Consider the following 27,219-nt stretch of genomic DNA (forward strand, 5'->3'; position numbering starts at 1 on the left):
CACTACACAAAAAACAGCCAATGACGAGCTGCGCGTCAAGTCACGTGACTGGCACATGGCACGTTCTGCTGCCGATAACAAGTATGGCGCGAACTACAATCCCCAATCAGCACGCGGCGTGGTTGTCACGGGCAAGGTCTCTCACCAAGGCGATTGGCAGATCGGAGACCACAGCGGCACAGTGCTGCCATGTGCTTTACCAGGTGAGGGCGCGTTGCAGAGCATTGCCTCTTGTGATTTACGACCTTTCTTTAACCAAATAGATAAGCATACAATACATCTCCTTCACATATCGGTCCCTCCACATTAAACATAACGAGTATTTCTTACACAAGCCCTCGGTCGCACGGCCTTCTGGGAGCACTTAAGGTCAGCAGCATTGACTTGGCTCGAACAAACTCCGGACCGGCTTCAACACTCAGTGCCTCATCAGTCAGGCTCGCTTGAATCAATGCTGCTGAACTGCGAGATGTTATTGGGTCTTAATTCGAGGATAAATACTTTTAAAAATGTATGTGGGGGTACAGATGCGCGAGGGAGACATTGCCTACTTCTCTATTTTGTTATTCATATTTTCCACGACGAGGCCAATTATTTTCCTTATTTAACCCGTTGAGAGACAATTGGGATCCATTCCCTCTTGCGACGGACGTCCTTTATTTAGCCAGGTGCAGGACCACTGAGATGCACCTTGCAATCTAAAGGGCACCTCGTGGCATCGAGTCAATTGGTGAAAGTCATCACTGTTTTCTCACTTGACATTTGGCTATAACACTGAAAGAGAAAATTGGCAACTCGAATGAAGACTTGGCAAGGCCTTTAACGTCCACTTACCACCAGAGGGAACACTTTAGTACGTTTTGGTAAAATACATTCCTGGGCGGCCACAGCCAGGAATTGCACGAAGTGCCAAGGTGACTCAGTGTAAACGTGGCCCCGCCCACTCCGCTCATGGCTCCGCCCACTTCACATAAACCCCGCCCCTTCGTCCGAGGGCGACGCCCACTTTGAAAAATGCCCCGCCCACTACACTCACAGGCTCTGCCCACTTCACATAAACCCCGCCCCCTTCACCCGAGGCGACGCCCACTTTGAAGAATGCCCCGCCCACTCCGCTCACAGGCTCCGCCTGGCCGGCTCCGAGGCTCCGCCCCCCGTGCTCCGCCTCTCCTCCGCTCCGACCTCCGCGTCGTTCCAGCGGTAATTGACTGAAACGAGTCGATGGACAGCAGCTCATTCCTCAGCCCATGCACGCCCCTGCCATCTAAATCATTCTCTTACGTTACCGCTTAATAAGCTATGTCAAGCGCCTTGAGTAAAGGCGCTCTAAAAATATTACGTAAGAAAAGCTGCCATTAGTCGATTAGGCAGCAATTAGCTAGCGACGACGTCACCGTAGCAGGTGATGTCAATCACAGCGGGTGATGTCAATCACAGCGGGTGATGTCAATCACAGCGGGTGATGTCAATCACAGCGGGTGATGACAATCACAGCGGGTGATGTCAATCACAGCGGGTGATGACAATCACAGCGGGTGATGTCAATCACAGCGGGTGATGTCAATCACAGCGGGTGATGTCAATCACAGCGGGTGATGTCAATCACAGCGGGTGATGTCAATCACAGCGGGTGATGACTCTGCACGCGGAAGCTGCGAAGCAAGACGGTTGGCGCATGCGCCGTCATAACGCGGCCGATTGGATACTTTCTGCCGTTCAGGCCGCGGCTTGTTGACGGATGTGTCGAGGGCGGATTCACGTACAGCCCTCTTTGTATGTGTAGGGACAGTGCGGGTGCAGGGACAGTGTGTGGCCTAGTGGTCACGAGGGGTAAGTAGGGAAGGGAACCATCTGGGAAGTTCGGGAAAATGCGAGAGAATTCTAGAAAGGGGGCGTGGCCGAGGGCGGAGTGAGGGCCACGCCGGCAATAAAAGGAGGTGAGAGGCGAGGTTCGGGCCTGCTGTGGGATCGGGGTCGACTGTCTTCACGCCGCCGCTGTCTTCGCGTCGTCGCCGCTACTTGCGTGCCATCCCTGGCCCAAGTCATGTGTGTGTTATCCCTGGCCCAAGCGTTTTGTGCGTTATCCCTGTCCAAGTCAAGTTACCTGTATGGAGCGTCTTCTTAAATAATAAATAAGTAAACCTCTACAGTTCAAGTTGTCCGAGCGTCACTACATATGTATGTTGAACTTCTTTCGCACCGTACGTAGCCAACCATGTTAGTCGTAGGTGCGGGGGAACGATAACAAATCGGATGGAGGGCTCCCCACACCGTGTTGTCGGTCATGGGGGAGGGTTGTTTTGACCATACTTCACCATGCTGGTCATTGCAACAGGAGTGCTGGATCGGTGCAGATAGCTGATCGCAGCACAACGCCACACCAAGGGCTCATTCATGGCCACTCGCAACCGTGACCCCTCCTTACGGACCGCGCTCGTGCATAAACTCCCTTCTTCGTACTCTCGTTTAGCCAGGAAATTCTCACCGAGTCTCAAGACCCTTTTTCTCAGGAGGGTCCTGCCAAATGTTCCCTGGAGGAGCGATGTTGCTGCTGCTGCTGTGTGTGTGATCCCAGTTGAATAATCTGCAGGTGATTTTTGAGCAATGGGAAGCGGTTTGGCCAATAACGGTTACATTGCAGCGTTGAGCTATGGGAGGAGGAAACCGTAGAAGCCAGAAGAAACCCCGTGCAGAACAGGAGGAGAGCGTGAAAAGCCAAACTTTGAATACAAAGTTTGAGTGTACGGAGGGTGCGGAGTGTGTGCGGTGTGTGTGCAACAGTGTGTGTGCAACAGTGTGTGTGCAACAGTGTGTGTGCAACAGTGTGTGTGCAACAGTGTGTGTGCACGGTGTGTGTGCACGGTGTGTGTGCACGGTGTGTGTGCACGGTGTGTGTGTATGGTGTGTGTATGGTGTGTGCACGGTGTGTGTGCAACAGTGTGTGTGTGTGGTGTGTGCACTGTGCGTGTGTGTGGTGTGTGTGTGTGGTGTGTGCACGGTGTGTGTGCACGGTGTGTGTGTGTGGTGTGTGCACGGTGTGTGTGTGTGGTGTGTGCGCGTGTGTGTGCAACAGTGTGTGTGCACGGTGTGTGTGTGCATGGTGTGTGTGTGTGGTGTGTGCGCGTGTGTGTGCGGTCCGGGTCTCCCACCCTCACTCACCGTCCTCACTGTTCTCCAGCAACACGAACGAGGCTGCAAGACACGAACAGGTGAGGACACGCATACACGTGGGACACGCGCACTTACATCACACGAACACTAACACCGTACACGATACTAACACTAGCAGCACACGGCACGAACACTAACACCACACGGCAATAACACTAACACCTGCCATAGCACTAACACCAATAGCAGACAGAGCACGAGGGGGGTGTGTGTGCTATGATGTAGAGTGTGAGTGTGTGTCATGATGTGCGGTGTCTTTGTCTTCGTGGTACGATGCCGGGGTGTGAGTGGTACGATGGGGGTGCGTGGAAGCGTGCGAGTGGTATGATGCCGTGGAGTGTGCCTACTTTGGTAGGTACCGTCGTGTGCCGCGTTCCACCGGACTCGCTGCTGCCAGACTCGAAGCGCCGTGACGAGCAGGACGGCCGCGAGCAGCACCGCGATCACCACCCCCACCGCTACCTCGTACGTCTGTATGCCTGCACAGGTGCATACACAGGTGCATACACAGGTACATACACAGGTACATACACGGGCACGCGCGTGGGTACGCGCACGGGCAGGTTCATTCCCATTGGTCGTGCGGTGTCAGCAGCACGGCTTCTGCAGCGGACAAACTTCCAGGTGCCTCCTGACCCACACCGGGCTGGTTCAGCAGGGCTCGTTGTGCCAGTCGGAAGGAGGCGTATACAGTCTAAGCATCTCTGTACAGAACCATTTTCAATGTAAAACAGAAACATTTTCAATGACAGCCAGAGGTCTCTGTGTGAGTCTGTGGGTCTGTGTGTGAGTCTGTGGGTCTCTATGTCAGTCTGTGTCTCTATGTGAGTGTGTGGGTCTCTGTGTGAGTCTGTGGGTCTCTGTGTGAGTCTGTGGATCTCTATGTGAGTGTGTGGGTCTCTGTGTGAGTCTGTGGGTCTCTGTGTGAGTCTGTGGGTCTCTATGTGAGTGTGTGGGTCTCTATGTGAGTGTGTGGGTCTCTGTGTGAGTCTGTGGGTCTCTATGTCAGTCTGTGGGTCTCTATGTGAGTGTGTGGGTCTCTGTGTGAGTCTGTGGGTCTCTATGTCAGTCTGTGGGTCTCTATGTGAGTGTGTGGGTCTCTGTGTGAGTCTGTGGGTCTCTATGTCAGTCTGTGGGTCTCTATGTGAGTGTGTGGGTCTCTGTGTGAGTCTGTGGGTCTCTATGTCAGTCTGTGGGTCTCTATGTCAGTCTGTGGGTCTCTATGTGAGTGTGTGGGTCTCTGTGTGAGTCTGTGGGTCTCTATGTCAGTCTGTGGGTCTCTGTGTCAGTCTGTGGGTCTCTATGTGAGTGTGTGGGTCTCTGTGTGAGTCTGTGGGTCTCTATGTCAGTCTGTGGGTCTCTATGTCAGTCTGTGGGTCTCTATGTGAGTGTGTGGGTCTCTGTGTGAGTGTGTGGGTCTCTGTATGAGTCTGTGGGTCTCTATGTGAGTGTGTGGGTCTCTATGTGAGTGTGTGGGTCTCTGTGTGAGTCTGTGGGTCTCTATGTCAGTCTGTGGGTCTCTATGTGAGTGTGTGGGTCTCTGTGTGAGTCTGTGGGTCTCTATGTCAGTCTGTGGGTCTCTATGTGAGTGTGTGGGTCTCTGTGTGAGTGTGTGGGTCTCTGTGTGAGTCTGTGGGTCTCTATGTGAGTGTGTGGGTCTCTATGTTAGTGTGTGGGTCTCTGTGTGAGTCTGTGGGTCTCTATGTGAGTGTGTGGGTCTCTATGTGAGTGTGTGGGTCTCTGTGTGAGTCTGAGGAAATAAATGGGGATCAAGTCTGCATTTCAAGACTCTGGGCAGACACAGGAAGTCAGCCCTAGGCAGAGAAGAGGAAGCTCTTGAATCAAGGCAGGGAGTCATCATCACTGATGGCGCACACAGTAAATGCTGTTAGCGACCACCTGTTAAGGCCAGCACGACGCACGAGGGAGTGGTGTGGTCGGAAAACCACCCCGGCCGCTTTTCTCTACACGGTGATGTTTCCACACTCACCCCAGGTACTTATTTCTGACTGAGTCGACCTAATTGAGACCTAGGACAGGTTCAGATACTCATCACCCATGTAGACCGTGAGTGGGAATCGAACTCGGATCACCGGGTTTGTGGCGCAGGAGTGCATTGCTAGCCACTGCTAGCCCTGCACTACCGTTCCACACACAGCGTCAGATGCTCCCACACCGCCCCTTTGTCACTCCACTGCTGGATGGGGCTCCCCCCACGCCTGTGCGGGTCGTCGGGGTTGTTTGACCATACTTCACCACGCTGGCTCGGTGCGGGTTGGTGAAGGCGGGGAGCAGAGGCGCGGGAGCATAGAAGTTCAGTACAACAATGGATTACACAGCCCCCTCCCCCCCGTACCTGTGACCTTTGAGGGGACTACGGTGATGGTCCCCAGCTGGGTGCTGCTGTCAGAAGCGTCGGGGCCGGAGCTCACGGTTGGGCCCCTCAAAGTGGAGACCTGGGGCCCACGGGGACACACGGGAAACAACAGAGCCGTGAACACGTGTCATGTAGAGGACACGCATGTGCACATGCGTACACATGCGTGTGCTATACATGGGTACTACACATGCGAGTACTATACATGGGCACATGTGTTGCGCTCAAATGCGTACACAGACACGGAGATACGCATTTGTCTCCCCAGTGACGACGTCTTCCCAGTGACGATGTCTCCACACTGCACAGTGTACGCCCAGTGCTGTTTATAGACCGGGCCGGGTACTAATTTAAGGCTGAGTCGACCCGGGGAAGGTCCAGAACTGTCATATAACCGACTCCGCCACACCCCCCCCCCCTCGTACTCCCCTCTGCCGTCAGGGAGACACGGGGACGGGGAGACACGGGGACGGGGAGACACGGGGACGAGGAGACACGGGGACGGGGAGACACGGGGACGGGGAGACACGGGGACGGGGAGACACGGGGACGGGGAGACACGGGGACGGGGAGACACGGGGAGATGTACGCGGATGTGGCTGCTGTGTACGCGTGACCCATGCCACCAACCCCGCCCCCCCCCGTGTCTGGGACGCGGAAGTGAGAGTGAGTGGGGGGCCCCGTACCTGCGGGGTCGGGGGAGTCGCGTTCATGGAGCCGCCGGGGCCGCCTCTCTCGCTGCGCGGGGGGCACGGGGCGCTCCCTCGGCCTCCCGGGGGGGGCGGGGGGGCAGAAGGAGTAGAGGAGGGGCGGCAGGGGAAGGGGGCAGTCCAGGCCGGGAAGACAAAGGCGGCTCCGGTCAGTCAGCTGAGCGATCAGCTGAGCTGACGGCGCGAGAGCATTGCGGTTGGCGGTGACGTCATGGGGGGGCGGGGCGGGTGGGCAGAAGGGCGGGGGCGGTTGGCGGTGACGTCATGGGGGCGGGGCGAGGGCGGGGCGACCCCACGCGGCGCGAGGTCGTCACGAGGCCCCGTGGTGGTGGCCGTGGCCGCCCCTGGCACCACCACAAACACATCCATGGCGCGGCAGGCGCCACCTCGTGAGCCGCCTCGTGGGTGAAAGCGGCCTCTCGGCCTGCGGTCGACTTCCTCCATCCGCCACCGCCCGTGACCATGGGCGGCCACCCCCCTGTGGCCCTGAACCCGTGCGTCGCTCGACACCGCGGCGTGTGCGCTCTCATCCCCACGACGTGCCCCTCTCATCCACACCACGTGCCCCTCTCATCCCCACGACGTGCCCCTCTCATCCACACCACGTGCCCCTCCCGCCTTGCGTCGCTCTCGACGGGCAATCCCGGCCTGGGTCTGTCCACGCTTCTTTGCGCACTTTGCGGGTTTTTTATGCGCCACATGTCCCGTGAAGGACCACGCGTGTTCTGAGCCACGCGTTACAGCAGGCAGGACGCGCTGATTAAACTCGTCATTCTATTGGCCGCATTGCTCCATTAATTATCATAACTAATAATGTTCGCTGCTGGATGAAGGCCTTTCCACGCCGTGCCGGTCATGGGTTTTTTTTCACCATACTTCACGCTGGTCAGTCGGGATCGGTGAAGTGGGGGGGGGCATGAGCAGGTTCTGATCTCAATCTGTGCTGGCCGTGGCCGGGAGTCGGGTCAGAGCGCAGTGCACTAACCACTGTACCACCGCTCCACGCATTTTCAAGTTAAAATTACATCCATACAATATGTTGTAGTAAAGATAAATACAGAGTATATAACATGTATAACCGACGTTCACATTGGTCGTCATCAGTCGGCATGTCGAGCGGGGACTGATATCTGCGTATTGGCCGGATGGAGATTACAAATCACTTTCGGTCGCCCAATCTGCGGCCCCCTTGACCTTCCTGCGCACCGGATGGTTTACTTGAGCCCAATACTTGAGTTGCATCATCATGCCAAGGCCATGTTCTATCCACTGTAATCTCTCTCACGGTCCTTCGATATAAATAAGTAATATTTTAAAATACTTTTTTTAAAAACACGATTTAATGAAATGTACCGTACTCGTAATGGCAAAACTCCACGACTCCAGGAAGTGGCCCCGAGGCTTGCCATAACGTAAGGCGGCCGTGGTGATTTACGGCCAACGTCAGTTGAGCGTGGACAATTAGAACCAAGCCGAAACATAACATATAAAAAAGATGGTTTAATATTTTTTTCTATTTTTAATGATAAAATATAGTATTGTCATCTGTATGACATAAGTATACCAAGTTTGCAGTCGATACCACATTGGGAAGTGGGTTAAAATTGAGCTACAAGATTTGAGGATACGACAACAACAACAGATTTCGATTTAAAGCTATCGTGACTTCAGGGATTCATCTTCTTTGTTCTTTTGATAATAAAATAAATAAATAACCCCTTATAAAATACAATTCTCACGACGTTTCGGCCACAACGCAAGCAGCCGTCCTCGGGTGAAGAACAGGTCCGTCGTAAAGACATTCAGACGCTCCTTTGTCGCTCCGTCGTTGGTCTTGGCCAGCAGCCATCGTCCCCCTGTCCGTCACGGTCAGCGCGACGTCTCCTCCTCGTGAGCTCTCTACTCCACGTGCCTCCTCTTCCTGTCTCTCGGTGTCAGGCCACGCGTGCACCTCACATCCATAACTTATTTGCGCACTTGTCATTTCGTGTTGTAGTTTCAGCGTTCGCGTTGTCTTTGCTGTGCGTCATTGCAGGCAACGTACAATGATTAAAAACACAATAATGTCTTCTGATTGTCGCTGACCTTTATTGCCAACGTCGAGAGAATATTGAACACAACATATCGTGGGTGGCGGGGGGATTTCCGCGTATCCATTTGGGCCGCATTAACGTACCGACAGTCACCTAACCCAGCCCGCCCCCCCCCTTCACAAGTAAGTATATTTACAACTTCATAACGATTCATAGTTTTTCATTGGGGGGAGGGTGGCCAGGACGGAACGATCTGGCCAAAGCCGTGCGTACCGCTAAGAACCCTCCACCACCCGACACAAACACGAGACGACGTCAAGCGGTGTTCGGAGCGATGACGGGGAGACGCGCCAAGTGTGTCAGCAGGGTGCGTGGGGTGAGTGGGTGGGGTGAGTGGGTGGGGCGAGTGCGTGGGGTGAGTGCGTGGGGTGAGAGGTCTCCTGCTGCTCACCACACGAGGCTCATCTTGTCGAGCCGCAGACAGCAGCAGCAGCAGCAGGGGCCTTCTCTCGATGCGGGCGCCAGTCTGCACCTCGTGCTCACTATGCGCAACGACTTCACTGCTGTCAGCACCGGGACAGAAGAGGGGCCGCTAACCCCACCCCGCGCCGGGTCACGCGCACGTGTGCGCCGGGTCACACGCACGTGTGCGCCGGGTCACGCGCACGTGTGCGCCGGGTCACGCGCACGTGTGCGCCGGGTCACGCGCACGTGTGCGCCGGGTCACGCGCACGTGTGCGCCGGGTCACGCGCACGTGTGCGCCGGGTCACGCGCACGTGTGCGCCGGGTCAAGCGCACGTGTGCGCCGGGTCAAGCGCACGTGTGCGCCGGGTCACGCGCACGTGTGCGCCGGGTCACGCGCACGTGTGCGCCGCGTATCCATTCGAGGGGCGAGTCGTCTCATCGGGGAGCGCCGCTCTCCCGGTCATGGTGTGCGCCACACCGCTCGTCACGCTCCCCTTGGCGCGTCCATAGCCACTGCTGTACGCGCTCCCGTTCACGTGGCCACTACACCCGCATTGTGTGCCGCCGCCGCCGCTGGTGCCGCCAGTCCCGGTGTCGCCGCTGCCGGTGTTGGCGGCGGTGCTCAAATCCGCGCCGAATCCCAAGCCGGCACCGTGGCGCGGCGGTGGCTCGGCGCCCAACACGGCCTGCAGGGCGTCCGCCCGCTCCATGCGGAGCAGGGACTCGAGGAGGCTGCCCACGGTGACCCCGGGGTCGCGGGCCGCCGTCACCTCGAGCGCGGCCCGGGTGAGGCTGACGCCGCGGGCCGCCAGCGCGGCGACCTCGTGGCGCTCGAGGCCGCAGCGTGAGGCGAGGTGGCGCGCGGAGGCGAGCGGGGGCAGCTCCGGGTCCAGCAGCTGGGAGAGGCGGTCGCACACATCCAGCGCGTCCAGCAGGCGCTCCAGCGGGAGAGAGAACCACGGGGAGGCTGCCGAGGGGGGCGAGGAGGAGGGGACGTTAAGAGGAGGTGGCGATGATTAAGTGGTCAGAGGAAACGAGTGGAAAGGGGAGAGGACATGGTGGTGGTGGGTGGTGGGGAGCCGTGGCGCAGCGGTTAGCGCGCTGCGGGACGACCCCGGCGACTCGAGTTCGATTCCCGCTCACGGCCAACACCGGTGACGATTATCTGAACTGGTCCTGGGCCTCCCCTATGTCGACTCGGCCTCAAGTGAGTACTTGGTGCGGTGTGTAAAAACATCGCCACTGGGGATACAAAGGCGGTCGGGCGTGATACTGGCCACCCACCCCCCTCGTGCCGGCCTTCATATGTGCTCGCTAACAGCACTTGCCCCAAAGGTATATAAGGCTATACGGGGCATCTTTTTCTTTGGTGGATAGAAGAGGTGGTGGGGCGGAAGTGTCTGTCGATGAGAAGACACAAAGAAGGTGAGCGGAAGAGGTGGTGGCGCGATGGAGCACGGCATCGCGAGAGACGGGGACGCCTTGGGGAGGCGTTCGTGCAGCAGTGGATAGATGACGGCTGACGAGTGCTCATCTCTCACCGTGTATTCGCTCTGTCAGCTCCTGTTCCCGGGTCCGCTGAAGAGGCGGCACTGGAGAGACAAACATGGACGTCTGCAGGTGCGTGTCCACGTGTACGTGTGTGTGTGCATGTTTTTACAGGTATGTGTACAAGTGCACAAATGCGTGTACATGTGTGTGTTCCTAGGTATATCAAGCACGTGTGTGTGCGTCTATACACGTGCACTCTGTCCCTCAAGGAAGTTGCCACCCCCTGTTGTACCATCTGTTGAGCAAGTATGAAGAGCGCTTGGGTATTTTATTTAATCAAATATTCCACGACCTCAATTCCCCATGAGTGGTGGAGCAGTTGTGGAGAGAGGAGTTGTCGTACATGCGCAGTGTGCTCATGGCCATCTATCAGTTGGGCGGCATCGTTTCACCGCCTGCGTAACGTTGTGTCGAAGCTGCTACCTGGCCTGCCGCTCCATATGGAGCTCCAGGTCCTCTTGGCCACAGTCATGCCCTCTCAGCTCTACGCTTGCAAAACATGGAGCCCTCTAAACTCTAAAGGAACATCTGCGCCATTTGGAAACATTCAGGCTGACTTTCTCTGAATCCATCATGGGTTCAACCGGACTGGATTGTGCGAAAAGCTTATAGATCTTTGAAAGGTGTGGACACAGTACCATCAGTGAACTCCTTTGACAGGCAAGATTGGTTGGGTCATGCAGCCAGCATGTCCAGCCAGCGCATGTCCAAGCAGCTTCTGTTTGGCCTGATAGAGGGGGCTAAACGGGCGCGGCACGGGCTGGAAAAGAGATGGGCTGATGTCCTAAAGGGGGATATGGATCTGAGTGGACTTGTCGATGACTGGTACCAACGGTATCAAGATTGGCCGCTGTGGAAGAAGTTCGTGAAGGACGCTACTGAGTAGCGGGAGGCAGTTGACCTCCAACAATGGTGGAGGGTAGACGAGTGATGCTCGCAACAACTAGCGGAGCGCCGGGCGAATAAAACGTAGCGAGCTGGCACAGTGGAGAGTACAGATGGTGCATTTTCCAGTCATCTCAGTCAGTTAACCCACGGCACCTGGGTCTGTCCCGTGATCTCCTGCCAGCAGGCGTTCGACACTTCACGCGGCCTCAAGGGGCACCTAGCCTGGCACCAGCACTATGGCGCTTGATGTTGTTGTGCTCTCTTGCCTGCGTTCCTCACCTTCTCGGAGCGGCGGGGTGTGGGTATCCAGCATTGGGCTCTGGTCCCCTGCAGACGCTTCCCCCTGTTGGGGTTTCAGGTCCCCTCCCTGCAATTCCAGGGATCCCTGCCCCCGGGTGTCCTGGGCCCCACGGGCCCCGTTGGGCGGGCGGCCCCTCCAGCAGCGAGGGCCGCGCGTCACGAGCAGCACGAGCAGCATGAAGAGCATTGACGAGAGAGCCAGACTCGCGAAGAAGAGGAGCATCGCCTCGGAGCCACCTAGCACGGGGTCACAGTGCGGGGCAGGCGTCGCGGTGAGGGATACGGGTCAGAGATAAGGGTCACAGTGCGGGGCAGGGGTTATGGTCAAGTATAGGGGTCAGATTGTGGGATAGAGGTCAGGGTTAGTGATACAGATGGGGGTTAGAGATAGGGTTGAGATTATGAGCCGGGCATAGGGTTAGGGATGCGGTTGGGGTTGAGGTTAGGATCAGGGTTCGGAGCTAGGTCGAGGCCGACGTGAGCAGTGTGTGACGGGTGGGACGGAGCGTCACGTCGGCTGTGCTGAGTGTTCAGGGTCGAGTCGAGGGTCGTGTCAGCCTCAGAGTCAGAGTCGGCTTTGGGCTTGGGCGGAGGGCAAGGTCAGGGTCATCACCACCACCTCGTCATCTTCCCACAGGCGCAAACCTGCTGCTGCTGCTCCCTGAAGACCCGAGCTGGGTGGAGATGGAGGTGGAAGAGGAGGGGGGACCTCGATTCTCCGAGTGATGCCACCAAGCGTGAGGACCCTGGGGGTCACGGGGAGCCTGGCGGTGTCAGGCACCCCTCGGCACGTGGCCGCCTTGCTGTAGCGGCAGTGGATAGGGGAGCGCTCCCTCTTCACGCACTCGGGGTCCCGCCCCGCGCCCCCCTCGGCCCCCCGGATCAGGGAGCAATCGCAACACCTACCGCGGCACGAGCCGTCGTGCACCTCCTGCCTGCATCGTCATCAACAATAACATCACCGACATCAACATCTTCGACGTTGATATCACCAACATTAGCATCATCAACTTAACGAAGCCAAGGTCACGGCAGGAAGTTCACTGAACGAGTGTAGACGTCACCCCCCCCCCCCCAGTCACCCCCACCCCCTCACCCTCCCCGTCACGCACCCCTCGGGGCAGCACCGCGTGTTCCTGGCGGGGCTGCAGGGCTCGGCGACTCGCTCGGGGCCCCCGCAGCGCGAGCACGGCTCGCACAGCCCCAGCCCCCCCGTGAACTCCCCCGGGCCGCAACGCTTCGTAGGGGGGCCCCCCTCCCCCTCGGGTGAGGCGTGCCCGCAGTGTTTCGTGTAGCCGAATCCTGCAGGGAGGGGGGGGTCACGAAACGGGGTCCAGGAGAAGGGGAGGGTGTGCGGGAAGCCCATTTGGTCATTCCGCTGCTGGATGAACGCCTCCTCCCCGACTCCACCCAGCACCTTGCCCTACGCACGAGATTAATCCATCGCTCCATCTCCCCGGTGGACGCCTCTCTGACGCGATCCTCGGCTGCCACTCCGTGATGAGTCTCCGTGATCGGCCACCATCCTTTGTAGCCGTGACGCGTCAGGCGTAAGCCCCACGGACGGCACTCTGCATTCACCTGCGCGTGTTCTCGAATCCACGTGGTCCTTCTCTTTCTGTCTCTTCGAATGTTGAGTTTATTTCATGATCCCGTTTAGCACGTTTCAGTGAATGTTCAACATATTTTACCCATCCCTACGGGTTTAGCCGGAGGGAGTGAACACTGGTCACACGCGTGCGTCTTTCGACACATGGGCGGTGTTCCATGATCACGCTGGTTAAGCTATACGGTAGATGTCAAACGTGTGTCCTAGGTGGTGTCCATCCACACCGTGGGAAACGAGACATTCCATCTCCTAGGAGATTTCCCAGAGGAGATATTAAAGTAGAGCGTTCCAACTACAGCACTCCCATCTGCCTCTTTCATTATGTTCACCCGGCCCACCTTCTATAATTACCCACACAAAGATCCCCCGTATAGCCTTTAACAGACTGTTAGGGCAAGTGCTGTTAGCGAGCACCAATGAAGTCCGGCATGGCACACGAGGGTGTGATTGGCCAGCACAACGCCCGGTCGCCTTTGTCTTCCCAGTGGTGATGCTTACACACCGCACCAGCTACGAATATAAAATCGTCACTGATGTTGGTGGCCGCCACCACTCCCCACACACAACGCTGCTACCTACTTGGTGTGCCGACGACACACGTGGCCACTGTTTGAGTGAACTTACCGTGCCGTGAACTTTGCGCCGCTCCACAATGAGTGGTAACACCCAACTCACCGGAGCCGACATGAGGCCATTCTGCTGCTGGTGATGATGATGGAGCGATAGATGTGGGAATAAACGTCTGGAGTCGGGGTGAGGGGGCACCCGAGATGAGTAGTGGGCACGGGGCTCTGGGTGGTGGTAGTAGTAATAATAGTTTATTCTAAAGCGCCTTTCAAATTAGCAGACTCAGCGCTGTACATCAGAGGTAGAAAACAACAGGGGACTTGGGGAAAGAGGGTGAGGGGTACCTGGGGAAACACCGGGACCCGGGAGAGTGGGGGTCAGGGAGAGAGGGGTGGGGGGGGGTCATAGTGGACGTGGTCCCCTCGTACCCGGCGTGAGTGGCACCGCGCTGCTGCAGGAGACGCAGACGACGCTGTCCCTGGCGAACTCGTGGTCCTGGCATCGCGGCCGACCCATGGCTCCAACGAGGCGCGGGGCCCCACGCGGACCCAGACGGAGGGAGGAGGGACCCCCGACGAGGATGACGGAAACTCCGGCGGCCAAGTCGGCGCACAGCGCGGGTGGTTCGATTCAGTGAGCGGCGTCACGGGGCTGCTCGTCCAGGAGGGGACTGGCGCAAGGGCTGCGACACGTGCACCACGCCGCGGTGGGGCCGTGACGTCACGGCCCAGGGTGTTGATAGTCCAACCGAGAAACGCCCCGGACGCGAGCCTTTCCCGGAATGCCTCCAGCGCTGCTGCTGGCCGCGTCTGAGCGACGGTGTGACCGTGCGTGCGTGCGAGCGAGCGAGCGAGCACGGCCAGGGTATTCACCGAGTGAGTCAGAGACGTGGGAGGTGAATGAGGTCCAGTGTTCATGCGCAGGTGCGATGTGTCTTGTTTATGTGGGAGGCGGTTATTGCGCTGCGCTGCGCTACGAATCCGGCAGAGACCCGAGCTCGATTCCCGCTCACGGTTAACACGAGTGACGATTATCTGAACCGGTCCTGGGCCTCCCCAAGATCGACCCGGCCTTATATGAGTACCTGGTGCGGTGTGTAAACATCGTCACTTGGGAGACAAAGGCGGCCGGGCGTGATGCTGGCCACCCACCCCCTTGTGTGCCGTGTCGGCCTTCATAGGTGCTCGCTAACAGCAGTTTCCCCAACGTACGGATGATCTTTGTCTTTGTAGTGTTCACGAGTGATGTGTTCACAGGGGCTACGTTGACCTCGCGTTAACCCCGAAAGTGCAAGACTCTCGCCTTTATTCCGTCAACAAAAATACAGTTCAGTAATTATGTACAGAATTCGCTCAACGCATCGCCACCACCTCCAGGTTCGAGGCACGGCCCACGTGCTCTGTCAACGGCGAGCTGCGGTTTCTCAGCTGACTCAACCTCTCCGATGTGCTTGCGCCGCGTCGGCAGTGTTGCTGTTCGGCAAGTTGTCCGACGTTTCGCGCAACGATATCGAGGCTGGCATATATCAACCACCGGGCAGTGGCCGTGCTGCTGCTTTGTTAGTTCCTGGGCACGGGGCTGTTCGGAAGGGTCTCCCCGCTTTCGGGGAACCTGGAACGTTGGTCCAATGGTTCCAAACGCACTCCAGCGTTGGTGCTTTCAAATACCACTTGTCCCAACAGCCTGTTCAAGGCTATACGGGAGATATGTCTGTATGTGTTTGATGAGGGCCAGGATCACTGTTCTCCACAGTGACAAGAGTCCTAAAGAGGGGGCAGGCTGAGATCTGAACACCGGCAGCCGTGGGGGGGGGGCGGGGCGGGAGGCAGCCTCGTCCAGTGGGTGAGACTCGTGGGGAGGACTGCAACTCCTGCTGCAAACCAGAAGCAACGACTCCGCGTCCCAGTCGCTCGCCACGACATCCACGGGGGTAGCCTGATGAGAGGGGGCAGCTGCTGCTGTTGCCGCAATGTGGCTTCGGTTAATTCACATCCAGCGGAAACGGCTTCCGTGGCGCACCGAGGTTGGCGCGCCGGGTTTTCCCGACCGCCCGACGTAACGGAAAATCCGCGAAAGTCGCGCTTCAGAAAAAAAATGAAACCCGAAGAGCGGCGGCGGCTGTGGGAGAAGAGAACCTGGACAACGACGACCCGGCATGACGCTCCCGCCAGCGTCGTCGCAGCAACAAAATCAGCAGAGGCGGCGCGCGCCGCCGGGCGTCTCAAGGGGTCAGGGGTCAGGGCGCTGGGCCGCCGAGGTCCGCCGAGGTCCCCCTGGTCAGCGACCACTCGGCGAAGCGCTGAGCGTGGCGCTCACCAACGACTCGACACGAACCTCGCCCTCCATCTCATTAGTTTGTTCTGCACTTGCTTTGGATGTTGTCCAACCCTGAGAATGAATTTATCGGCATGACCGTCACGCGGTGATTATTCCTCTCCCAGGTGGGCGGGCGGGAAGTGCTGCAATCTCCAGCGTGGACCAGAGAGCGGTGAAAACTCAAACTATATTTAAACTTTGTATTTTATAAGGGAAGGCCCACTGAGCTACGGAGCTTTTTCAGAAGCGATATGGCCACAAATGATAGCTCAACGAAGTGGCTTATCGTGTGGAAATGTATAGCAGCAAAATAAAATAGAATGCAGCAGTTCTTGACCTGGAATGCAGCATGCACCCCTTGTGTTCTCATTCGTTAAGTAAACTGTTAATAAACATATCGCTTTGATGAAACAAAGTAGTTGTACTTACGTGCCCTTGCTTAATTTGTTTTCGATTTACCTTCTAAAGAAGAATCTGGCCACGTCTCACACCCCCAGAAAGGGCATCTCGCATCCCCAGGGGGTGCACACCCCAGGTCAAGAACCACTACTCGAAGAATGTGGAGGGAAAACCCCCGCGATCACGGGGAGAACAAATTCCAAATGTATAGGCGACAAGGGTGGGGATCAAACTCATAACCTCCTGCATACCAGGCGTGGGAGTCACCATATCGCCACCGTGGCACCATTGAAGGGACGATCTGAACGGGAAGCGGTGATATCTGCTTCCTTGGGCCGTTCTCCAACACGGAGGCGGCTCGCGCTGCTCTCTTGAGATTTCCCAACGGGGTTTGTCGCGCCGTGACGACGCCGACAGTGCGACTGGGGTAAGCGAGAGCGGCGTCGCGAATTCACGATTCAAGATACAACGGGCGGGGGTCATCGCGCCACGTCACTTCTCGGAGGAGCGTTACACTGCGCCACGACCATCGATCGTTTCACATTCGTGTTGCGCAATATTGGTGCATGCGACCCGTGCAGCCACTCGAGGCGATACATGCACCACGACGTCAACAAAACACAAACCCAGGTTGAACCGCGACACCCGAATTGTGACTCGGGGCTTCATTTCTCACCCGAGACTTTCCAGGTCCCTGCCAGAGAGGAGCAGCAGCACGTGACTGGTAACCAGGGCTCATAACGACAGCTCCACTGGACGCGGTACACCAGGTGCACTAGCATATTCCGGGTCGCCGACCCAAACAGACCCCAGCTGAAGTTGATCCCCGAGTGAGTCTCGACAAGTCGATAGTTCTCTTTGTTGCACCTATGGGTCTCGAAATCTATGGACCTCCGTGCGAGTCGAAGGGAGTCCGTGTCAGTCCTTCAGTCACTTTCTACAGTTTCGTTTCTCATCAAATATATTTTTGGGGTCGCTGGTAGACAGTAGGTTACACGTGATGAGTAGGAACAGCCAAAGTAACTCGAGGTATACGAGATGTGAAATGCCAGGTAAGAAAATAGACCCGGCTGACATTTGGCACCAGTGCTGAGCGATAGAATTGTTTAGATGGGACTGTGTCCGATTCATGAAACATGCGCGTGTAATACACCGTGTTTATTAAAAGTCGCGAAATTGTCATTTGCGGAATTAGAAAAAAATAATACTACTACGCTACTCAAGACGGCGTACAGTATTTACAAGTAGCTCTGCTCCGCTGGTCCTGCGAGAAATTCTTCATGAACTTCCCAGGATACATCCCGATGTGGTTGTACGTCGGGAGGTGGCGACCTTCTTACACAACCAAAACATTCAAGCATCGAAACCGGTTCCCTCGCCAAAAACAAAACGGTGACAGCAAGGAGGTCCCCCTCCTCCTCGGAGGGCTCAAGAGTTCATGGTAGCGACGTCGATCGCACCAGATGCAGTAGCCTCCACCTGGTCTCATCGGGGAGCAAAACCATCGTGTTGCTCACTCACAGAACCACTCGCTCCCAGCGCCGCTCACTCACAGGGCCGCTCTCATTCGTACCGCCGCTCTCTCACAGGGGTACTCAATCACAGCACCATCATTTTACTTGAGGCTTTGTCAGGCCCAGCTGTGGGGGGCTTTTATTGCACCGACTCCCCAGGGCTGCCCTGGGACTCACTGGTGCTGTATCTGCCCTGGCTGCACCCTGGGGCTAGTAGTCGTGATTGGTGCAATTGCATTTAGATGCTGGATAACTTCAAAGTGTTGAATCTGCTATTGTTTTGGCGGTGTCACAGGTTGGTGGAGGTCACAGGGGAGGTCACACGGGATGTCACACGGGAGGTCGAGGGAGGTCGAAGGAGGTCGCGCGGGGTCACTTGAGGCCCAGTTTCTTCTTCTCTTTGTTCTTCTTGCGCACGATGTCCATGTTGCGGTCACGCCACGTGCTCTTGCGCAGCTTGATCGGCCGACTGCCCACGTACTTCCCTGCATCGACGCAGCAGAGGCAAAGACCCCCAATAGAGCCTTTAACAGACTTAAGGCAAGTGCTGTTAGCAAGTAGCACCTATGAAGGCCGGCACAGTACACGTTGAGGTGGGTGGCCAACACCACGCTCGGCCGTCCTTGTCTTCCTCCCTGGTGCTTATGTTTACACTCTAAACCAGGTATTCATTTAAGGATAAGTAGAACGAAAGTGGGGAGGCCAAGGGCTGGTTCAGATGTTCGTCACCGATATTGGCCGTGAGTGCAAAAGACCGTGTGAGCGAGCGAGAGACCGTGTGAGCGAGCGAGAGACCGTGGGAGCGAGCGTGTGAGAGCGTGAGCCAGCGTGTGAGTGTGAACGAGTGTGCGAGCGAGCGTTTGAGTGTGAGCGTGCGAGCGTGTGAGCGAGCAGGCACCATTCATCTCGCGCATGGCGCGCACGAAGTCGTTGGGGTCTTTGAAGCTGACGAAGCCGTAGCCCTTGGTCTTGCCCGAGCGCTTGTCGCGCACCACCTTGGCACGCAGGAACGTGGGGTAGCGCGAGAACGCGCGCGCCAGTGTGTCGTCGCTCACTTCGTTACCCAGGTCTCCACAGAAGATGCGGAAATCATCTGTGAGCGGCGGAAACACGCGGGGGAGGGGGGGGTGTGAGGTGGCCAAATGGCTCGGGGGGGGGGGGGTTCATCATGGCCGTATCAAATACACGCATACCGCAATTCCTCGCTTAACGCGGTTTCGACTAACTACTTTCTTGAGCTGCGCGGCCAAGTGGTGGGGTATCCTCGGTTGTCTCCCCGCCATCTCACTGTGCATCGTAGTACATCGCATCTCGCCATTATTTATCACTTTACCTGCAACTTTTCAGGAACGGATCTGTGTAAAACGAGGATGTACTGTACCTATTTTTCCCTGCCACATCTGCCAACATTGGGCCCTAATGGTTATAGGTGGTTTTGAATCTGGCTCAGGGCCAAGCAGGGCCAGGGGTGGGGCTAATCGCAAGTGGCGTCAGTTGGTACGCTGCCATCCACGCACGTCTCAATTCGTCCATTGCCTGCGACGTCAACGGCCCAGCTCGACTACTGCAGTGGAAGAACAACCTGGCGCCTCCTCGGCCGCCGAGTTCCTGGATTAAAGTTCAAACCCTGGGTCTGGATATCTCTTGAGGGTTCATAATGGCCGTATCAGAGACTCTGAGCCAGCACCACTGAGAATCTGGGCTCCAATCCGGGTTTGAGCCACCGATGATGCCAGCAATAATGGCTCAATTTATTAACATTTATAAATTTGAGTTCGTTTTAAGAACTGAAATTTCAGCTATTAAAACGAAACTGAGGTTCGGCCTTTCAGGGCCCGGGAGGCGCGCGCGGTCGCCGGTGCCGCGCGTCTCCCACTCCCGGCAGTCGTGACCGTTACTCGGTTCTCCCGTTAGGCGCAGGCAATACGAAGCGGGAAAATTTGCATACAAATGGAAAGATTGGCAATCGCGGGCAGCAGCAGCTGTTGTAGCTGCTGCACAGTGGGGAGGGCATTAGGATCTGGGTCTGAGAATCCTGGTACTGGAAAAAAAAATAACCTTCAAACTTGGGGGTCGGGTTGAGAGTTTAGTTCATAACCACATGATAAAACAACATTCTAGAAGTAATTTATCCAGTTCTGTGTGTGCAACTCTCTGCATTCAATTCCTGCTCTTGGCCAACATCAGCGGTAAATATTTGAACTGGTCCCGGGCCTCCCCTAGATCGACTCAGCTTTTAAACGAGTACCTGTTGCGGTGTGTAAACATCGCCATTGGGGAGACAAAGGCGGCCGGGCGTGGTGCTGTACCACACCCCTGCCTCGTAGGTGCGTTGTGCCGGCCTTCACAGGGCGCTAATGGTACTTCTCCCAACGGTGCGTGTGGGGGGCTGCGCGGGGCACTTCTGTGTCTTTGTGTGAACCTACTGGGGTCCCAGTCCATGAGGCTGGCATCCTCCCAGGTGATGCCGGCTGCGGATCGCAGGATTTTCTTCACTTTCTCGGGACGATTCTTCTTCGCCGGCTTCTCTTCAGACGACTCCGAGTTCTGCACGAGGAGGAGGAAGAGGAGCGAGAGGGCTCCACGTGATCTGCCACCAAAACAATGCTGTGCTATTCGTCGTTAATTTCAGTTCCTCAAGATCCCTCCATGTGGAGAAATACAGGAGTGGCTCGCTCACCACCCCGTGCTCTCACAGCGCGAGCGTGGCGAGTAGGGCGAGCGTGGTCAGTGGGGGGAGTGTGGTGAGTGTGGCGAGCGTGGCGAGTCTGCTGCTCTCTCACCTTTCCCGCCCCTCGTTCGCTCGTCCCAGCTCTGCCGCCGCCGCCTCCGCCGCCGCCACCGCCGCCTCCGCCACCACCGCCGCCGCCTCCGCCGCCTCCGCCCCCCCCGCGCTCCGTGGGTGGGTGGTGGTGGTGGTGGTGATGGTGCGTCTCCGCTATGGGTGGCTCGTGGGGTGCGGGGGGCGGCATGACGGGGCCGATGATGGTGGAGTCGTCCACCTTGGTGGCGGCGACACCGCTCTCCTTCTTCTCCTGCGCCGCGTGAGAGTGGCCCTCCTCCTGCGGGCGACACGGGGGCAGGAGGAAGACAGGAGGGGGCCAGAGAGACTCGAGAGGGTGAGTGTGATGTCGGCATCGCAGCAGACCGTGAGCCAGGGGTCGTGTAAGCAGCGCTACCCGGACACGCACGCGCATATTCACACGTCTCGTTTGACACCATCAGGATTACACCCAGCAATCGGGATTTTACGCAGTAATCGGCGAGGGTGGTACCGGCGCTGTGGCCTTGACAGGTGCCGCGAGGTAGACCGTGGGGCCCGCCTGGATGACGGAGGGGTTGAGTTTGGGGGGTGCCTCCACTACAGCCGAGGACATCATCCCTCCCATTGGGGGGCCCTGCACGCACACACAAATACAGAGATACACAAACGTACAATCATATACATACACAGTTATAGACACACATAGATACAGAGACACAGATATATACACACGCAAAGATATAGATGCAGAGATATACAGAGATGATGAGACACAAATATATATACACACACACACAGAAAAATACACGTGTTCAATTGTACAATAAGTCCTCGCTTAATGCGTGTTCACACAACGCGTCATCGCTATACCGAGGTTCTTCGATTCGGGAAGACTTTTTGGACAACGCGGAACGTGCACCGTTATAACGCGGTTTCTGAGCGGCCGACAACGAACTGCTTTCTCGAGCTGCGCAGCTGAGCGGTAGTGATACCATACGTGGAATGATAAAGCAGCGGCATACCCTCACTTATTTGTCCCGCCATTTTACTGCGCGTTTGCGTATATTGTATCTCATGAAACTTTAGCGAATTATTTATTTATTTATGGGGAAATTGTTTTTGCGTAACGCGGAACTTTTCAGGAATGCATCTACCGCGTTAAGGGACAACTTGTGTTATCATTATGTGTGCAAGCTTGTTTTTTCGTATGTGTGCGTGCGCGCATTCGTCGTGCATGCGTGTCCGTATAAGCGTGTGCGCGTGTGTGCCTGCGTATTTGCTGCATTCACGCACGTGTGTCTCTGTGCGCATGCGCTGCGCAAATCTCTGAATCTACGTACCGGAGGTAAGCCCATGGGGCCGATGGGTGGGGGCGGCCCCATCATGCCGTGTGGCCGGGGCGGCATGGGCATGAACGGAGGCGGGCGCAGCGGAGGCCTCAATAGCGGAGGCCGTTGCGACAATGCCGTCGCGGCTGCAACACAGCAATCAGCGGTGTCACGTCTGGGCAGTGGCACGATAACACCGCGGTAAGGTGCTGATGTGGCACCTTGCTATTGGGATGTACAGAGCGTCTACATTCACCGGTGACTCAAGATGCCGATTCCAGCAGAACGACAGTACAGCACGGCATCACGACAAGAGCGGTGACGCAGTGCGGTAATGCATCATGGTAAAGGGGCATGGTAGGAGTATTCAAGAAATGATTAACTGGTGGTAAGGCTGCTGCAGTGGCAGTGGTGCACAAGAACAAAAAACACAAAAACTTGACACGTTTGTCATCCCCGTGTTTTGGGCAATGTGTCATTAAGGCCATTGCCTGAAACGTTGGCAACCATATATTTCTCCTCTTTAGGCTTCAGTGTTATTGCCACATGTTAACGGGGAGAGTATGGCAAGAGAGCGTGTGAACAGTGCGGTAAGAGTGCAACACAATGCAATGTGTTTTGAGAGCACGTCAAAATGCGCCTCAAGATGCACCTCAAGATTCTGCAATAACAAATTTATAAAATGAATGTTCACGCAGTGCCCACAAGCACTGGAAGTTCAACAACGTGCAAAAACAATCCAATAATGCTAAATACTATTACCACGTCAGGGGAAACGGATGCCGTGATGATTGCCATATAGTGAAATTTAAATTAGTACCGTATTGCATGGCGAAAAATCGTATCGCGGCGACCACGGTTTTGACCGGCACGCGTGCGCTTTTAACGTCCACATTACCTGGCCTGAGTAGGACATGGGGGACAAACGCAGGCCTTGGCGGGGGCCTCATGGGGGGCACAACTGCATGGAGAGAAAGTGAGGGAGGGGGGAGAACACACCGTTAACGACTGCACTGTTGGGGAATACCGGTCGTCACAGACAGAGTATGGCAAGCGGAGAGGCCACGTAGATCATGGAAAATCAAGGAATCGACGCAATGGAGAAATGCAGATGCGTACAAAATGGTCTTTCAAAATGCAGCATAGCGGTGTGATAGACCGGAACCTGTTCCACAAAGTCTCCAATCGTGCAGACAGTGAAGATGCTGGACTGATAGCTCTTTTCCAATTCACAACAAAGCCATAAGGCCGTAATGAGCCAGTACGGTGCGGTTTAGGAAGCGCCAGGTTGTTTTTCCACAGCAGAAACTGTGCCATGTCGCAATACAGTAAAACCCCTCTTAACGAGCACCCCTGTTAACTCGTCACTTAACGACAGGCCTCCATAGAGCCCAATGTGTTCGCTTACCAACCATTCCCCTGTTACCGACGGGCTGTTATAGGTACAATAAACATTAATTTATGCATTCATTAACCATGTTTCTTTTAAGATTATGTGTTTCTGTTGTTAGCATCTTTATGTATTGAAATCCATTGTTTAAATAAAACAAAGTACGTTTTTTGGGTGAGAAAGGGTAACTTTCGATGCTATCAGAACAAAAATCCGTTAACATGTATATCCTATACTCGCTTAACGACCAAATCACTTAACGGCTGGTTTTGTGGAACCAATTACCGTCGCTAAGGGCGGTTCTACTGGAAACACAAGACATCAGCATGGACTGACGCGATCCTAGCCCTGGATTCACGGTTTGATATCGGCTCGGCTCGACAAAGAGCCAGTGAGACAACCACCCATACCGTTAGGGAACCACACTGGGACAGCTCGAATGTGCAAGGGGAAAATGGGCGGACTACCTTCTGTGTGAACTACCCTGGACAATCGAGAGTTGACTGCAACACTGAAACAACAGCACATTGAGGCTCACCAAGTGCTATACTGCCACCTGCCGGCCACTATGAAGCAAAGCAGGTGCAAGAGTTACGGAAAATGTGATCAAAACAACACTTGCCTACATAGTACTGAACCAGTGGCGTAAATCGCTACCAAGCCTGAGTGATAAAACCCAGGGTCTGGAATTTTCCTGACACATTATACCCACTCATCTACCCACTCACTCGATCACTTACCCAACAACTCACTCACCAACTCAGATTTAACCTTGATATTACCAATTAATAAAATTTCGATTTCATTATAATGTATATTTACTTTATTCCAATTTATCTGTGACAATGATGGATATCATATGCATTATTCATTATGATTGGCATCGGCCGGGCTAAAGGCACATAATGCCGGTGACTGCGAGGGCCACGGTGACAGTGTCAGGGACGTGTGTGGTGGCCTTACACGGTGGCAGAGGCGGCATCGGAATGGGCCCTGCTGCAGCCCGGGCTTGCAGCAAGCTCTGTTGCACCTACGGACAGACAAACAAACACGCAAAAGACAAAGATTCCCCCTCAGAGGTTTTATCTTAATTGCTCGATTGGGATTACACACAGCAGCAACATTGTCCCCTAATGTGCTGCAGACCGTGTCCGTGAAACACAGCAGCGCCTTCGTTCGTGACAGCCTTGCGCCACCAAATGTACTCAATTATGAACTATTACTATTAGTACCAGACTCGTGGGGGAAATGCTGCTAGCGAGCACCTTCAGTGCAAAAGGGGGTGGGGTGGCCGCCATTGTCATCCCGGTGCAGATGTTTACGCACCGCACCAGGGTACTAATTTAAGGCTGAGTCGACCTTGGGGTGCTGCGGCACCAGTTCTGCATGACACAAACCAGAGCAAAAAGAAATATGCAAATGCCCTGACAGCTCCTCGTCAGTTTCCGTCCCGCTGTGTCTCTTCATCAAGTGAGTGAGACGGTGCTCATCTCAGGTGACTTTTAGTCGGTTGTGGAAATTACACCTTCCCATGTCAGGTGCCAGTATATCTATAGCACAACCCACAGTTGTACGCTTTAACCTTTTCCACAATGAAAGTGATTGGTTGCAGATTCCAATTGTTCTCTGTGAGAGATTGTGAGTGTGCACGCGAGTATTACCAACATTACCAAAATTAACCACACTCAAAATTACAATGCAATTATAATAAGGGCATAAATGTAATTTCCATTCATAACTCATGCAGCGAGCAGTGGACTACATTGTGTAAGCGAACAGCCTCGAAAGATGACGTCATAGAACTGCTTCTGAATTGACTCCCATGAGCCTCTTAGTTCGTACACACGTGGGCAGTGATTGACAACGCTAACAATCCAACGTTAGCAACGCGGGTGGAAAAGTCACCCTCAGTGGAGTGAAGCTGACAGTGGACCGAGCCTGCTTGTCTCTCACCTGCTGATACGTGTTGGAGGAGATGACTGGGCGACCTTGGGAGGTCAGCGTTCCGCCCAGCACCTCCTGCTCAAAGCTGCATGGGCACAGACACGGGTTCACGTTCGCCAGGTGAGACCGAGATTATTCTCATTGGAGAGTGGCCCGGGTCACCAGTACCACAAAGGCCAAAGAAGGAAATCAAGACGCAAATTGAAATCGGAGCAAAAACCGACCAAATATTGTAGAAATTGTACAAAAACAACCGCATTACAGCAGAAATCGAAAAGAGTGCACACGTATATGCCAACATTCAAGCAAAAACTATTTGAGAAGAAATCTAGCGAGGACGAATTACTTTTTTAAATCGCTCACGGTAAAATTACGCTGCAGAAACATCCAAATGGAATCAGGGTGATGATTGCACTCGGCATGTAAACAGACGAGGACACGTGTCAAATGCCACTGAAAGGGAAGTTCTTTCAAATCATGATTTACATGTGAGAGCTTGATGCACATTCAGCCACGTACGAAGACGCTCACAGATCCCCCTCACATCCTTACAGGTGTGGCCAGCAACAGGCCCAGCCGCCTTTGTCTCCCCAGTGCTGATGTTCACATACGGCACCAGGTACTTATTTAATGCTCAATACACAGGGGAGGCCAATGACCGGTTCAGATATTCGTCACTGGTGTTTGCCTTGAGCAGGAATTAGCCTCAAAGACAAAGATCCTCCGTGCAGCGTGAACAGACGGTGGGGGCAAGTGCTGAGCACCTCTGAAGGCCGGCACTGTGGCACACGAGGGGGTGGGTGGGCAGCACCGCAGCATGCTAACCGCTACACTACCGCTCCCCACCCTCTCATTCTCACTCACTCACGCAGCCTCTCACTCACTCACGCAGCCTCTCACTCACTCACGCAGCCTCTCACTCACTCACGCAGCCTCTCACTCACTCACGCAGCCTCTCACTCACTCACGCAGCCTCTCACTCACTCACGCAGCCTCTCACTCACTCACGCAGCCTCTCACTCACTCACGCAGCCTCTCACTCACTCACGCAGCCTCTCACTCACTCACTCACGCAGCCTCTCACTCACTCACGCAGCCTCTCACTCCACGGGACAGCCGAGGAGACGCGGGGACACGGGAAATACTGGAGACAGGGGGGACACGGGAGAAACACGGGGGGCGGGAGGGGGACACGGGAGGGGACACGGGGGCAGGGGGGTCACGGGAGAGACACGGGAGGGGGACACGGGAGGGGGCAGGGTGGACACTCACAGCGCCATCTCCGCCTCCATCTCCCGCAGCTTCAGGTCCTCCATGGGGTCCACCATTTTGCCTCGTGACGTCAGCGTCGCGCGCACTGACGTCACGATGGTGATGGCGTCATCGTTACACACGCGGCGCTACATGACGATTACCGCGCGATGACGTCATCCGGGTCGCGGCGTGTTGAAAATCGCCGCTGGTGTGGGGGGGGTGTTGTAGTTGGCACGGTGGGGGGCTCAGGTGGGGGGCTCAGGTGGCGCACCGGCCACTCAGCTCAGTCGGTCGGTCGGTCCGTGGCACCTGCTGGGTCTGCCCCGTCACCTCCTGCCAGCGGGCGTTCGACACTTCACGTGGCCTCAACGTGCACCTAGCCTGGCACAAGCGCCACTTAGTGGCGAATGGGGGTTGTTGTTGGTGCAGAGGTGAGCGCGCTGTGCTACGAACCCGAGTCGCCGGGTTCGATTCCCGCTCACGGCCTGATTCGGACCTGAGCCTCCCAGAATCAGAACTTGTATTTAGACTCCGCTAGGTCGACTCGGCCTCAATTGAGCACTGTACCTGGTGCGGTGTGTCAACGTCGCCACTTAGGGAGACAAAGGCGGCCGGGCGTGGTGCTGTGTCGTCCCGAC

General features: G+C 55.8%; 2 protein-coding genes and 1 long non-coding RNA gene across 4 annotated transcripts; all 3 read right to left on the reverse strand.

Annotated features, from left to right (window-relative positions):
* LOC144943032 (uncharacterized) lies at positions 1-6,478 on the reverse strand. Of its 2 annotated transcripts, none has more exons than XM_078870198.1 (5): positions 6,235-6,478; positions 5,528-5,627; positions 3,531-3,650; positions 3,160-3,192; positions 1-1,208 (listed from the first exon to the last, which is right to left on the reverse strand). In XM_078870198.1, exons 1-5 carry the CDS (start codon positions 6,259-6,261, stop codon positions 1,117-1,119), a joined length of 372 nt encoding a protein of 123 aa, XP_078726324.1. In that variant the 5' UTR covers positions 6,262-6,478; the 3' UTR covers positions 1-1,116. The 2 variants fall into 2 exon arrangements, with proteins under 2 accessions (XP_078726324.1, XP_078726323.1); XM_078870197.1 differs by having other exon boundaries at positions 3,519-3,650.
* Positions 6,479-9,634: 3,156 nt separating this feature from the next.
* Positions 9,635-11,589, reverse strand: LOC144943034 (uncharacterized). Its single transcript, XR_013639440.1, has 3 exons — positions 11,476-11,589; positions 10,299-10,349; positions 9,635-9,724 (listed from the first exon to the last, which is right to left on the reverse strand). It is a non-coding gene; the product is annotated as an uncharacterized LOC144943034 (long non-coding RNA).
* Positions 11,590-14,927: 3,338 nt separating this feature from the next.
* RBM42 (RNA binding motif protein 42) lies at positions 14,928-26,691 on the reverse strand. The gene is made up of 10 exons (XM_078869909.1): positions 26,600-26,691; positions 25,337-25,412; positions 24,347-24,413; positions 22,892-22,954; positions 22,006-22,139; positions 21,177-21,299; positions 20,685-20,963; positions 20,328-20,448; positions 18,800-18,994; positions 14,928-18,386 (listed from the first exon to the last, which is right to left on the reverse strand). Exons 1-10 carry the CDS (start codon positions 26,653-26,655, stop codon positions 18,274-18,276), a joined length of 1,227 nt encoding a protein of 408 aa, XP_078726035.1. The 5' UTR covers positions 26,656-26,691; the 3' UTR covers positions 14,928-18,273.
* Positions 26,692-27,219: the final 528 nt, after the last annotated feature.

This window comes from Lampetra fluviatilis, chromosome 29, assembly GCF_964198595.1.
Source record: "Lampetra fluviatilis chromosome 29, kcLamFluv1.1, whole genome shotgun sequence".
NCBI lineage: Eukaryota > Metazoa > Chordata > Hyperoartia > Petromyzontiformes > Petromyzontidae > Lampetra > Lampetra fluviatilis.

Bases quoted from the DNA above. Each gene is read 5' to 3' on its own strand.
- LOC144943032 (XM_078870197.1), bottom strand. From the start codon at position 6,261: ATGAACGCGACTCCCCCGACCCCGCAG. The intron at 5,628-6,234 runs GTACGGGGCCCC...CGTGGGCCCCAG, and splicing joins CGACTCCCCCGACCCCGCAG to GTCTCCACTTTGAGGGGCCC. The intron at 1,209-3,159 runs GTGAGTGAGGGT...GACTCGTTTCAG, and splicing joins GCTGGAGAACAGTGAGGACG to TCAATTACCGCTGGAACGAC.
- RBM42 (XM_078869909.1), bottom strand. From the start codon at position 26,655: ATGGTGGACCCCATGGAGGACCTGAAGCTGCGGGAGATGGAGGCGGAG. The intron at 24,414-25,336 runs GTGAGAGACAAG...GTCTGTCCGTAG, and splicing joins CCTCCAACACGTATCAGCAG to GTGCAACAGAGCTTGCTGCA. The intron at 22,140-22,891 runs GTAATGTGGACG...GCTGTGTTGCAG, and splicing joins CCATGTCCTACTCAGGCCAG to CCGCGACGGCATTGTCGCAA.